The sequence below is a fragment of the Ixodes scapularis genome, unplaced genomic scaffold (genome assembly GCF_016920785.2).
Source record: "Ixodes scapularis isolate PalLabHiFi unplaced genomic scaffold, ASM1692078v2 PGA_scaffold8__174_contigs__length_109621045, whole genome shotgun sequence".
NCBI classification, from domain to species: domain Eukaryota; kingdom Metazoa; phylum Arthropoda; class Arachnida; order Ixodida; family Ixodidae; genus Ixodes; species Ixodes scapularis.
Genome location: NW_024609883.1, coordinates 72,689,218 through 72,703,976, shown reverse-complemented (window position 1 = coordinate 72,703,976; position 14,759 = coordinate 72,689,218). Strand labels below are relative to the sequence as shown.

The 14,759-nt window shown below is 44.7% G+C and overlaps 1 protein-coding gene across 1 annotated transcript; it reads left to right on the top strand.

Annotated features, from left to right (window-relative positions):
* The first annotated feature begins 13,242 nt into the window (after positions 1–13,242).
* Positions 13,243–14,328, top strand: LOC8030359 (heparan sulfate glucosamine 3-O-sulfotransferase 5). Its single transcript, XM_042287029.1, has one exon. It carries the CDS (start codon positions 13,243–13,245, stop codon positions 14,326–14,328), a length of 1,086 nt encoding a protein of 361 aa, XP_042142963.1.
* The last annotated feature ends 431 nt before the right edge of the window (positions 14,329–14,759 follow it).

Genomic DNA, 14,759 nt, shown 5'->3' with positions numbered 1-14,759 from the left:
TCGATACGTACGAAGCAAATAAAAAATAAAAAGGGAGGAAAAAAAATACACGACCGCGTAAATGTTAGAAAAAAGGAAGGGCAGCTTGCGGGCTTCCCACGGTGTCAGGACTAGAGGGTTGGTCGATCGCCCACGGCGAGCTGTCAGTTGCCGTCGCACCGGCGCGAAGCGGTGGTTAAGGGCCTGTCATTGCGTACGTTCGGCCCGGAAGAAAAGAAGTAATCTACTACCCTCCCATTTGCTTCCTTTCTCACTTACTCTCATCACCTCTCCGACACCGATACTCGTGCACGCAAGAAGAAAACATAATACATATACCTTTTGAAAAAAAGAAATCCCAAAACACCGTGCGAGGTCCTGTATATGTTCCTACTTGCCCCTGCAGCATTTACCGCGTGAAGCTAAAGAAAGTGAGAGAGAGAGAGGGTAGTGCAGTTGCTCTCGTGTGCTCGCCCGCGTTTCCTCCGTCGCCTCTGTCGTCTGCTACAACCGTTTCTGTACATAGAGTTCCCAGCATTCCTCTCGGCGTACCGAACGACGCTGCAGGCTTTTCAAGAAGTCTACTCTCGAGCTAAGCAGCACTACTGCTAAAAAGTTCCTAACATCCCGACCGTTCCTACCTCCTCTCCCTCAGCTGCTTTTGGTATAACCTCCGAGATTTCTCATGTGTTCGCGCGCGTGCCTTCCACAATGGAAGACTCCGCCTTCCAGTATAGCCAGTCTGTAGAAGAGTGCAGTGAGTTGTTACTCTTTCGCAACACAAAGCCGTGTAACGAAGGCTTTCTTTCTTTCGCATAACGCCGTCCCCTTTCAACACCCTCTTCAAACTTCCAGGTAGGGTTGGGTTGACGTGAGACGAGAACCAACGCAAACATTCCCGCCTAAAGAAACTTGCGTAAGTGAACGAGGAAGGCTCTCAAAGAAAGTGTGGAAAGGAATGAGCTGACTGAACTGGGGCCGAGGAAAGACGTTCGGGCATTGTTCCGCCAGAAGAACCGTGGGCGCGTTTATTAAATTTACCAGAAAGCAAGCGTGCGTTAAGAACGTTGGGGTGCTAACTCGGAGACAGGCGTCATTTGACTGAAGCTATGGAACAGATAGGAGAGACATGTATCTTTAGGAATCGATTGATTGACGAAAGATATATTAGATAAATACACAGATTGGATCAACTGATAAAAATAGATGAGATTAATGCACTAGAAATAAAATATATCAATATCTATAGATACACTTGATTGACAAATAAAATTAATCATTGATAGATATATGTAGAGAGATCAAATAAACACAATAGAAAGACAAATAAAATAGGTCAACTGACAGATAGCAATACTGATTAGATAGATGCACATATTGGATCGAGTGATAACAAGATTTATACAATAGATAGATAAATTAGATATATTGATAGCTACACCAGGCAAATAAAGTAGATAAATTGATGGATAAGTAAATAGAATAGATGTACATATATACTAGATAAATAAATTGATTAGATCGACCTATCGAAATATATAGATTAGATAGACACACTAGATTAACAAATATATTCGATCGATAAATATTTTTTTAAATTAACATTACCAACACAGCAGGTTTTTATTTATTTAATAAATAGATAGACTACATCTATAGACTAGATAAATAGATTAAATTGACGGATAGACGAAGAAGTAGATTAGGTAGACTAGATATAATAGATAAATTAATAAAAATTACGAATTGCTAGATGAACAGAGGAACTAGACAGACACTCTAGGTAGGTAATTAAGATAGATCGATTGATATATTTTGTTAGAAACACTATGTGGTGTAGATAGGTAGATAAATCAGATAGACTGTTCTGAATGAGGGATGTACAGATTTGAAACAATAGACAGTGTAGACACACATGTATATATATATATATATATATATATATATATATATATATATATATATATATATATATACAAATAATATATATTACATTTTGTGATTGATATATAAATTAAATCAAATATAGTTTGTAGATAGGTCAGGAAGTTTATATATATATATATATATATATATATACACAGTGTTTTTTTTTATTCTTACACATTTGTTTAAAAAATATCGTGAAAGCTACACTTATGCGGTTTGTGCAGGTGGGTTATACGGCCAGGCGGACATTATGTGGGTGGCTAATCTTTGCGATACGTCGGCTAATTAATTAAAATTCGTTAATTAACTTTTTAATTAGTGGAAATAGACATATGGTTTCAATTAGAAACTTGTAGAGCATCATCGAAAACCACTAAATCAACCACATTTGGAAGGATATAACGCCGGGGAAGGATTTTACGGTGTTCTGTAAAAGTGTTTCATTTGGAGGCGTTTTTAGGTTTCGGTTTCTTATCGTAGCGCATCACCGCGCCCGCGGTCCTGCTCCCCAGTGGCTGAGACGCGCAACACACGTGCGCCCTACTTCCCTCCATTCTACGAGGGAGGCGAGGAGGTGGCTTCGCGCCGCGACCACCGGAGAGCAGCAATGCGGGCGCAAAGATGCGCTCCGATAAGAAACCGAAATCTAGAAACGCGTCCAAATGGAGCGTTTTTACAGAATGCCGTAAAATCCTTCCGGCGTTATATCCTGCTAAAAATAGTTGATTTAGGGGTTTTCAATGATGCTCAGCAAGTTTCTAATTGAAACCATATGTCCATTTTCACTAATTAAAAAGTTAATTAACGAGTTTTAATTAATTAGCCCACTTATCGCGAAGATTAGACACTCACATAATGTCCGCCTGGCCGTATAACCCACCTGCACAAACCGCATTAGTGTAGCTTTCACGTTTTTTTTTAAACAAATGTGTAAGAAAAAAAAAAAACACCCTGTATATATATATATATATATATATATATATATATATATATATATATATATATATATATATATATATATATATATATATATATATATATATATATATATATATATATATATATATATACAGGGATGGGCAGTATTTTAAATACAAGTATTTGAAATACGTATTTCAAATACTTTGTGTATTTTGTATTTGTATTTAATTACAAATTGGGTGATGTATTTGACGTGTGTATTTAAATACTAAAACGTGGGTATTTCAAATACAATTGTAATTAGATACAATTTTGTGGGCGAAAATACATCCCTCAAATTTATTGTTACTGTCCAGAGCAGGAAGAAAGCTACGTCCTGCACCGAATGCAGTGTCTCTCAGTCAAGCACAAGCGTTTATAGTGACTCTGATTACGGTGCTATAGTCGGTTACAAGTCAAGAAGGTAGGAGAAGCTCCTCCCACAAGTGTGATGCGCCCGTTTCAAATCTCTCCGCAGTCGAAAGAAGAGTTCACTTGAAACGCTCCTTGTTCCGCTTCAATGGATTCCCACTTGTCTCCGATCCCACTTTTTAAGAAAGCGACCTTTGTATTCATCGGAGAGGGAACCGAGCCCCTGAAAGCAGCCTTTGTATCCCTCGGGGGGGAAGCTAATCCCCGAAAGTCGTATTTGTTTCCGTCGGTGGGGGAGAACTCTAATCTCTCTCTCGTGGCTTCCACAATGCTAAGTCAAAGTCGAAAGATAAAGCAAATATGTACAGAAAGGCAAGACCCCCCTCGCGCGTTGTCCGCGACGTCACGGAAACGGTGGGACGCTATTGGATGCAAAGGTGGCGGAGGGATATCTGATTCCCTTTGAGGGGCATTTGCCGCTACCTTCTTAACCTGTAACTTACTATAGTCAAGGTGAAGAATTGTGACGAAATTGACGTTCACAGGCAGACTGGCTAAATAAGTGCCTGTGACAACTTGTGATGCTTTCCAGCCTGATTTCCATCCATATTTCTGCCTGGAACATTCTATATGCGCGGGTCGTACAGATTTTCATACCTGGTGCGAGTTGCAACAATAAAAAATTCTCTAGCTAGTGCTGCGCGTCTTGGTCGTCTCGGTTTCTTGTTGGTCTATACCAAAATGTAATCGACCAAAAAAAAACACTTTTTGAATCTCTGTACTTCTTTAACCTATTACGTCCAAGCTGATTACATTGTTTTGTGATTAAATTTCTATTACGTTACTAAAGCCTCGCATACTAACTCCTGAGTGTGCGATGCGAAATTAAAATGAGATACCCAGAAACCCGTTGCAGGTGCCCTGAAGTCGCTGACGCAAATTTTAAGGAATGTATTTGGAAAAGTATTTGGAGGAGATCAAATATATTTGGTTGTATTTGTATCTTGTAATTAAATGCTTTTTTGGAGATGTAATTAGATTTGTAATTAAATATATTTTTGACGAAGTATTTTGTATTTGTATTTCGATACATATTTGCATGTATTTTGCCCATCCCTGTATATATATATATATATATATATATATATATATATATATATATATATATCGAAAGGTAGATAGAAAAAGAAACAAAAGGAGAAACAAAAAAAGCTAGAGAATGCGAATATTGCAGGAAAAGAAAGAGCGGGATAGAATGGTAAAAGATAGAGATGACGCGTTTTTGTGGTGTAAAATAGAAACATAATCGGAGGGTAGAAATATAGACATTTAGAGAGAGATGAGGCGAAAGTGGAAGACAGAGATAGCATGCAAGTTGGATCGAGACAATCGGTGGATACATAATCGTGGCAATACAAAAGGCTAGAGATTTAATGTGAGGGCACAATAAAAGGGATGGGCATATATCTTGTACATATACCGAGTGTCTCAAGTAGGGGGCAGGCTCTTTAAATCGACCGCAAAATTCGCTTTCTCAGCCTATCGTGCTACGATTTTGTGCAGCGTTGCCCCAAGGTGGTGCATTTTTTTCTATAAAATTTGCAAAGAGCGAATTCACCCGAGGAAAACGTAGAAAAATAAAAAGGCTTAACTCCTATGGGAACTGAGCGAAACCACCGGTCTTCAATCAATAGGGTGCCCTATTGTTAGAAACCGGTGGCTTCGCTGCTTTTCCATATGAATTAAGCCTTTTTCTTTCTTTTTTTTACTTTTAACTCAAGTGAGTTCGCTTTTTGCAAATTTTACAGAAAAAATGCACCACCTGTGGGCAACGTTTCACGAAATCGTAGTGTGATAGGTTAAAAAACCGAATTTCGCGGCCGATTTAAAGATCGTGCCCCCTACTTGAGATACCCGATAGATAGCGATAGAGCGACAGAGAAAGAACAGGGAAGAAATAAAAGCCAACAAAAGGAATCTGATATATCTATCGATCTTGTGGAGACACAGAGGCTAAAAGAAAGATAAGGATAGCTGGACACCCAATGCTAGATACATGATGAGAGAGAAAAGCAGAAATGGTAGACGGCTAGACAAATACCGGGGAGATGCAGGGTCAGAACAAGAGACAAAAAATGTGAATTGGAGGTAGACGTGATACCCAAAGAGGGAAACAATAAAAAAAAAAATATGAGAGCATTGTGGAAATGAAGGAAGTATAATGAAAATGAAGGCAGTTATTAGAAGTTGTAGGGGAAAAGAAAAAAAGTGCAATATATAAAACGCGTCCAAGGAAACGCTCACATCTTTTAGAACCGGCGTCTTTGAGACCTCATCTGCAACGAAGACGCAAAACAAAGTAAAAAGAAAACGCAAAAAAAGAAGAAAACTCAAGTCTGAGTACACTGAGAGGAACATGCGCACACTTGTGTTTGCTCCTCTCGTATTTTTTCTCCGCGTATCATCGTCGTACCATATCGCGCCTGTCCTTTCCCTTTGCTTGCGAACATGCACTCGGGAGCTGGATCCTGGGGTCTTTCTTACCTGTCGCAACAGCCGCGATTTCTTTGATGTGCGCCAAGGGCTTTTGCGCACGACCCTGTCTACGTTGCATCTCTGGTTTTCTTTCTAGTTGCGTGGAATCTACTACGAGGCACCCTAGATCCGCGTCTATGGTACACAGACGCGCGCGGACGGTCATTCCTTCGTGCGCAAGCGGCATTAGTCGTATCAGGGTCGTTAGAGAAGAAGAGGGAGCGATTTCAACGAGGTTTCTAACTTCCGATCGAAGTTTTCATTTCGTTCTAATACTTCGTTTTTTTTTTTTTTGTTTTCTTTTCATTTCGAGATTGCGAAAAGCATTTCACAAGCGAGCTGCACTCACTCGACCTTCCTCTTTCCCGCCCACATCCTAACATTGCAACATCGGTGTCATTTGCAGAGTGGGCAAGGCGGGGCTTGGGGTACTTGGCAAACTCTCTCTCTCTCTCTCATACACGCAAACACACACACACAGGCATTCGAAACATAAAAAAAAGGTTGTTAGGGCGAGCAAAGTTTGATCTTTGGACGTTAAAGGCCCCCGGGACACGACCGACCGTTGTAAAGTGGGTATAATACATTGGCTTCGAACATCGCGTATCAGATCCCGGGTTCGAAAGAGCGGTTGTAATGGGGAATTTGGTCTACAGCGCGGATATCCGCGCATTTGCCCTGATGGTCGTTTTGTCAGGGTCGATTTAGGATGCTGTGCCGATGGATAAAAGGAACTACTACTATGTTTTGTATGTTTCTCCTCGTGCAGCTTAGACATCGAGAGTTCCACTTAGCAGCGTTACATCATAACGCAACCGCGTTTTTTTTTTAAGCGTAGTGTGGTACGCTTTATGTGAGGACAAGTCAGACGCCAGGCATATATTGATCGTGGTATTCACTCGTTTATTACTCCAATTAAAAATGCCATCATCGAAACTGAGTGGTCTTAGTTTCGAACGGTTGGCAACAAAGAGGTCAAGTCACGAAAAAAAAAAAAAATGCACACACAAGCAATAAAAGCTGGTCTTATTGGGAGGGTCGTGTGCTTTCGCTTCTGGTTATCGGGCGAAGATTGCATCCGCTTTGCTTCTCCTACGGGCGAGGAAATCGAAATATATAAGGGGGGGGGGGGGGGGGGCGCTTTGCCCAGCTTGTCTTTCCCAAATCTCGGTATTTATACCCAACACAAGGTGTTTACCCAACACAACGAACTCTCCCGTTTCTTCTTATAGTCAAGGGCGAGAACGGCAGGAAGGCCTGTCAGTTGTCCCACCCCTAGCCAACACCACCTTGACAGAAGGCCTCCGCATGGGTCTCCTCTCCCTCTATGAAACGTCATCAGAGTCGTCGGATCGCGCTAACTCGGCTCTTGGGCCCGAGCCCAACCTTCGACGCGCTGATTGCACACGAGCCCCAGCCGAACACTGACGCAGCACTCGCGCCCAATCTCACGCCTCGATTGATCTGACTGTGATAACGCGTGCGGAGGCCTTCTGTGTTGCCTCAGCGCGAGTTCCTTTGACAAGGCATTGGCGTCTCGCGAGCTTCGAGCGTACGCGGACTGCCAAAGCACGGCAGAAGGCAGTGAGCGCACGCTGAAAGGTGGACATTCGAAGAAGGCGCTTGGTCGTTTTCATCCAGTCAGCGGCGAGGGGAGACCGAATTGTAGGGTGCGCTTTTTCCAGCTCGTTTTTCCCAGAGCTCGGTGATAATTACCAGCCTCGTACACGTGTCGTTTGAAAAAAAAAGTAACTAATTACAGTTACTGTTGCTTAAAAATATTAAATTAGGTTACTCGATTATTTAGATGAAGACGTAATTTACAGTTGCTAAAAAGATAAGAAAAAAATCAGCCCTTCTCAGATTATTTCAGATTTTCAATACGACAGTTTTCTGCCGGTTTGAAAACCTGTCTTTTCGTACTGTCCATTACTGGATTATATTGGCCGAATTATGAACTACTTATCTTCTTCATCCAAAAAATCTGCTATCAGAGATTTGGTCTGAGGATTCCTTGGTAGTAAACTTGTACGAACAAAGCACACCATTATAGAAACGGGGGAAAGAAAAAGTAGCAGTTACAAGTAATTTTAGTACATTCAAAAGCAATTAAATTACTGTTACAATTACTTCTTCGAATTTCGTAATTCGGAAATTATGAAATTATACCAACAGTGACTCGAGTATAAGTAACTTGATTATTTTTGTTATCAGTACCGCACAAGTCTGGTGATTACCGGACAAAAGGCCTGTGGATTGGATTGTGATTTTCCTCGCCAAAGCGTTGGACACATGTGCGACATTATAGTGCCGCATGTGCGACATTATAGTGCCACATGCGCGACATTAGAGTGCCGCATGCGTGCCGAGCAAGCGCCGCGCCCGAAAAACACCAAGGAAATAATTCCCGTCGTCGTCCCCACGGGTTTAGTTCTCATCTTAGCCGTTAGGCGGCGCGACGGTTGAATCTATTTCCAAGCTCTGCCTCCAGCACGCACGCGTTTTATTCCGCCGGGACTTGAACTGTGCGTGAGACCGAGTACTATCAAAGAAAGCTTGCTCTGGAGGAGGAACATCTACTGCGTTCTTAACTTGTCACCAGGGATGTTCTCCCTGTTCGAGAACAGTGTTCTAACCGTTGTTTATTTCATTTATTTTCTTTACAAGAAACGCGGAGATAATAGAGAATTATAAAGGAATATGGGGTCCCGACGCCCCCAGGCAGCTTGGGAGCGTCGCACTGCGTTGTTCTAAAACTAACATGGTCGAGGCTAGGGAGCCTCGATGTGCGCTTTGCTAGGGTGATGCCACCCTTTGTAATACCACTCGCCGACAAACCAGCAGCCATTTTGTTCCTCGGGGATAATCCGTGGGGCTTATAACCCTCCCGGAAACAAGCACCTTATCTCAGAAGTTCGGAGCAGCGCTGTGGAACCCACGGAGGGAGGATTAGCATATTCCCCCTCGGACGGGATTACCGATGGACACAAAGGCCACTTTTCGGCGCACGGGGAAACAATGAGAGGAACAAAATGGCGGTGGAAGAGGGTGTGCGAAAGGGAAACAGGCAGTTGGCATCACTCTATGCGAAGCGCACATGAAGGCACTCTAGTCGAGGCTGATTCACACACTTGAGGCCGACTCCGACACCCTGAGTCTTTAAGCCTCTTACAAGTGCTTATACGACAGGCAGCGCAGTAGCAGGGACGGGGGTCGTAAGCGGCTTAAAAAGTGATTGTTTCGGTCACAACCTCAACGCACTCGAACGCGAATGTACGAAACAGCCTTTAGTTTCATTTTGCGGGCTGGTTGGGCTCAAGCAAAATAAATAATAAAACGGTTCAGCCAGTAAGACAAGAAACAAATAAATAGAGCATCGAGAGACCTGGAAGGTACACTCAACAAAGATTTAGTGTCCATTACAAATAAATTGAACCCCCCGCTGTGGTCTACGCGTCCAAAGGACAAGAGATTCATGCGGCCGCGGTGGTCGGCTGTTCCGGAACCCTAGTTTTCACAGTTAGTATTTTGGATTATGTCTTTAACGACCCTGGATACCGCCACCGGCTACTTTTTGTCTCGTTCAATATGGAAACATCGGCGAGGGAAAGTGTCAGGAAGGCACTTGGTGAAAGACCAAGGACGAAATGCCCACCACCGCACGAGAAAGAGGGTTGTTCGTGGTATACGTAGTATACGCGTTACCTGGCAAACGTGTGAAAAAAAGAAGCTAAAGAGGAAAAATGTATAAAAAAAGAAATTTATAGAAAAAAAAAAAAAAAACACGTTGCGCGACGATCACAGGATGCTATGCGTTAAGACAGGGAGAGCTGTGCTGCTTGTTCGAAGATATGACGATGACGATCGATTGGCTTCGGACCGATCGTGCGTCAAACGGTGATCTGATATTAAGGAGTGGGGGATCGGTGGCCGAGTGGTCTAGCGCACACCAGCTCGGAGCACGTGGAGCGAAAGCTCGCGCTGCAGAACCCAGGGATCCTGGGCTCAATCCCCACCCCTGCCCGTTTCGATCTGGATGAGCATCGTACGTGCGTGCGGTCGTGTATCACTACTGCGTGGTGCACGTTAAAGACCCCAGGCTAGCGGTTGTACTGCACTGGCTTAACTGCTCATCTACAGCTGGGAGACTCGTCGCCCCTGTGAGGCAGACCAAGTTCTAGGCTGCTTAAACATACACACAACACCCAATATTAAGGAGTTTTAGGGAACCGTTTTCGCGCATCCGATACGGTACGAAGGGAACTCCGGTACTCACTGCGCATGCGCTACCACAGGAGACTCCCATAGGCGCAGTTCGTACCGGAAGACTAGGGAAAATGGTTCCCTAAAACTCCCTAGTAGTGAGGTTTAATAGATCGTGTTTTCAGGCCACGCTATTTGTAGCAAGAGCTCGCGCTTCCACTTCGACACGTGTTCTGAAGCGCGCTCCCGTAGCGGCAGCGGGTCTCTGCAAACTATCGACTAAAACTCTCTATAGGAAGTATACACTGGTGGGCATAGTTGTGTGCGCGACTGCTGAGCGCGTGCTGATGGCGAGCTTCCACAGTTCTTTTGCAACGTGCATTCCACACCGTCAAAATGGCCGGTCTTAGCAGCCTATTAACCGGGGCTCGTTCTGAGCGTGCGCTCTAGAGAGCACCCACAAATATGGCGCCCAGTGAATACTCCTTATAGGGGACTTTTAGGAAACCGTTACCGCCTACCGCACTACCAGAACCTTTGACCGCGGGGCATGAGCTTTTAAGCCCACGTTCCGCGGTCATGGTATCACCCGGCGCGCTCAAAAGCATGCTTTAAAGACTTCGGTGCTGCGATACGGAGAATGCAGTAACGGTTGGCTAAAAGACCCTCTTGAAATGACGTTGCGGTGATTTAGCGTTGACAGGTCGTTAACGAATAAATTATTTTAAGGTCGTGATGTGTTTTCCCGCCAAATTTAGCGGGGAAATTGAATTATCGCGTAGGCTACGTGACGCCAACTTTTTCGCAAAATTTAGTGGGGAAACTGACGGCGTTTACGCTCACACTGTCGAAAAACCGGAAAACGCACCGCTAACAGCTATCACTGTAATATATATATATATATATATATATATATATATATATATATATATATATATTTTTTTTTTTTTTCTTCGGTGAAAAAGGAAGATCAGCGGAGCTGTACAATGGAAAGTAATGGCCGGCCGCAAGACGGCAAGCCAGAGTGGAAAAGCTGCCGCCATCTATGAACGACGGCTGCAACCAGATACGTGACTTGCCGCCGTCGCTCATAGATGGCGGTAGGTGTCCCGAGTCTGGTGTCTTCATTTCTTTGCGGGGGACACCATCCTGGAAAATCAGCCCTTAACAGCTCCGCTGTAAAAAAAAAAAAAAAAATATGCGTGCGGGATGTCGCATTGACCAAATAAATACTCGCAGCTACACAATTCCTTTCTTTTCCATTATCATTTACCCTAGAATAGACTGGAATCATTGGAATGCCAGCGATATCTCTAGGCTTTCATCAACATTTTTGGTGAAGTTGTTTTTTTTTTCGTTTTCTTTTATGCTTATGACTGTACCTACAGAATTCTGCGACAAAAAAGTAAAAAAAAAATAAAGAACTCTCCTGTCGTGGGCGATCTTCTTCGGGTATGGTGTAGTATCGCAACCGTACGACGCATAATCGTAGGGCCAATTGAGGTATGGTCACGGCTTTCCTCTGCCACACTTTATTTTCGGTCAACGATCTAATTGTTTTGAATGATAAAGTACACAATTATAGTAAAAGCGCCAAATGCTCTTGTAGTCATACCTTTTAGCGTTTACCCTGAGAATGGAGATAAGTTTAGTTAAGTTAAAGTGATAGTAGGAAGAATGATCGTGCTACCGACAGATTTCTTTCTTTTTGCTTTTCTTTCCGGGGAATAAAGTTTTGTGTTTTTTCGCGGTTTTGCGTCTAGACGTTACAAAAACTGGATGATCTTTTTTTTTTTTTTTTTGAGGCATGAAGATTAGCACGGCAAAAGACATATTGTCTCACAGTCGTTTTATATGACCGAGTTTCTTCCTTTTGCCGCATAAAAAAAAAAAAAGAAGGTGTGAGCTTTGGGACGAGTCATTTACGTAAGAAACATGCAAAAAGATAAACAAGTGTTTGTGCTCTATCAAAAGCAATAAGAAATTGCCGCTTCCTTGGCGATTTTTCGCATTGAAATGCGGTGGACAGCCGAGGCGTACTGCACGTGTGACGTCACGGGACATCATGTCACGTGACCTCACGGGACGTAAAAATTGCCTCGTCACGTGACTTGACGTCACCTGACACAATGATGTCACGCGAAGCGCTTCCCTGCTAAAGTTACTGGAGAAATATTTTGCTAAATTTAGGAAAAAGGGGGAGGGGCGGAATTGTCAGGCGATACCGTGACGTCATAAGTGATTACGTGACCATGTCATGTCACAGTGTCACGTGACAATAAGATTCCCCGCTACATGTTGTGAAGGATTACATTGCCTCGTGACATCACGTCATGAGATAGTGTGACGTCCCAGCGTGATTAGATATTCTGATTGGCCCAGTTAAATTTGGCGAGAAGTTTTTCCTGCAAAATGTAGCGGGTCACGACTCTACACCACGAAACGTGCTCCTGGATGTGCGGCGAAACCTCGGCTTGCAATAACGGCTGTCGCAGTAGAGATCGAGCAAAAAGGGAGTCTTCGAACGCAGTCAACAAGAGAGACCGCGACGCTCATCAGAACATCCTTGAAGGTTCATTCTTGCCTCTCTGCACGTGATCCGTCTTGTCGCCGCCAGAATTCATTCGCAACATCCTCCTGAGCTGCCCCAGCCTCTGTTTATCCTCGTGCGTTGCAGTCAATATTATCAAACCACACGGTGGACTCATCGTGCCAGGGGCTCAGCATTAATCGGGCGTTTCTAGTGCCCCTGTATGGGCTACACATTTGATTTATAATGTCAACTCGCGTCGTTGGTGAGTCGATCTAGCCATTTACATTAGGGGATGCGTTGAATTCAGAGTCGTTTGCATGGTGCGTCGTTGTTGGTACTTTCGATTTTTTTTCGCCTTGTTTGCTTGTACACTCCGTGAAGCAGCCTTCGCGTTCGGTTTGGCCACCATACAAATAGTTGGTAATATTTTTTTCCTACTGAAATACCAAAGGTGGTTCCTGTAGAAACCAGCTTTGGTATTTCAGCAGGGCAGCACATTTGCCGCTACTGGAATGCCAGTTTCAATAGCGGCATAAATTTGGGCGACGGCTGAGCGTTGGGCGATGCGTAGTTTATTTTAAAAACACAAAGCTTTTCCCTCGTGTATATCATATGTCATCACGAAAATGGTCTAACAGTTTGTCTACTCAACTCGCAGATGGGCTGAGCTCGTGGAGGGCGGACGCTGCGCCGTCGCGGGGCGTCGCAGCGATCGAGTCTAGAGTGCGGGCATGCACACCGACCCCTGGTCCCTGCAACCCAGCCGGTCCCGGCTACTGGCTCTCTGCCTGGCGGTCGCCTGCGCCACCTGCTACCTGGCCGCGCACCTGCTAACCCTAACCCAGCAGCAGCCGCCGTCCACGTCCATCTTCTTCATCTCGGGCGTGGCCCCTCCCCCGAGCCCGCCGGTGGGGGCCCATCAAGAACCCCACCAACCACAGCAGCGGGGGCTTCAGTCTCACCAGGAACCACGGCCACGGTCTCCTGGCTCCCCGTCGACGTCCAGAATCGTCCGCTTTCCTAAGACCCGAAGACGTCTACCGCAGTGCGTCATCATCGGCGCTCGCAAGTGCGGTACCCGGGCGCTCCTGGAGTTCCTCAACATCCATCCGGGAGTCCGGAAGGCGCCGGACGAAGTGCATTTCTTCGACGACGATTCCAAGTACGCCATGGGGATAGAATGGTACCGTCGCCGCATGCCTTACTCCTTCCCACATCAGCTGACGGTGGAAAAATCGCCTGCTTATTTCGTCACCGAAGCGGCTCCAGGACGGGTGTGGGCCATGAACGCGTCCATTCTGCTCCTTCTCATCGTCAGAGACCCCGTGGTGCGCCTGGTGTCCGACTATGCCCAGCTGGCGGCCAACCGGCAGCTGAGGGACAAGGCGAGACCTCAGCTGCCCTTCGAGCAAGTGGTCCTCTTGCCGGACGGTTCGGTGAACACCGAGTACAGACCGGTGAGGACGAGCATGTACGCCGTGTACTTCAGGCGGTGGCTGTCCCACTTCCAAAGGCAGCAGATGCACGTCATCGACGGCGATCGACTAGTCAAGGAACCTTACGAGGAGATGCGCCGCGTCGAGACCTTCCTGAGACTTCCGCACAAGATTCCCAAGTCTTCGTTTTACTTTAACAGGACGAAAGGCTTCTACTGTGTGCGGAACGACACGGTGGACAAGTGTCTCAACGACAGCAAGGGCAGGAAGCATCCTGACGTGCCCGGTTCTGTGGTCAGTCGGTTGAGACAGTTCTATGCGCCCTTCAATCGTGAGTTTTACCAGATGGTTGGGAAGGACTTTGGCTGGCCCGAGGAGTGACCCAGGTCTCTGTCTAGGTACGCGGAGAACGAATTCAAGGTTAGATAAATTAGCCGTAGTATGACAATCTGTTCCAAGTCACAATGGTCTAGTCAAGATTTTGTGATTGTGAATGAGGTTACTTTACGTCTATTTTGCTGCCAAAAACTACGATGGAAATGATACGGTTAGCCACAAAACACCCATATATGCAGATTTTTAGCGTATATAATTGACAGCAGATAACAAACCAGATTATTGTTGCTTCATAAGTTTCACAAACTAAACATGTATTTGCAGAAGTCAAATGTATTTGAAAATAGATGAAACAGACGGAGAGTCAAAAGCACGGGGCAGAAAATGACCGCACCCCAAAGTTCTCACTTTCTTGAAAACCATTGGCACCTTGTCATTAAGAAGGCCAAAAACATGCAAGTTAAGTTCAATTAGTG

Excerpts from the sequence above, each read along its gene's own strand:
- LOC8030359 (XM_042287029.1), top strand. The coding sequence starts at position 13,243 with ATGCACACCGACCCCTGGTCCCTGCAACCCAGCCGGTCCCGGCTACTG.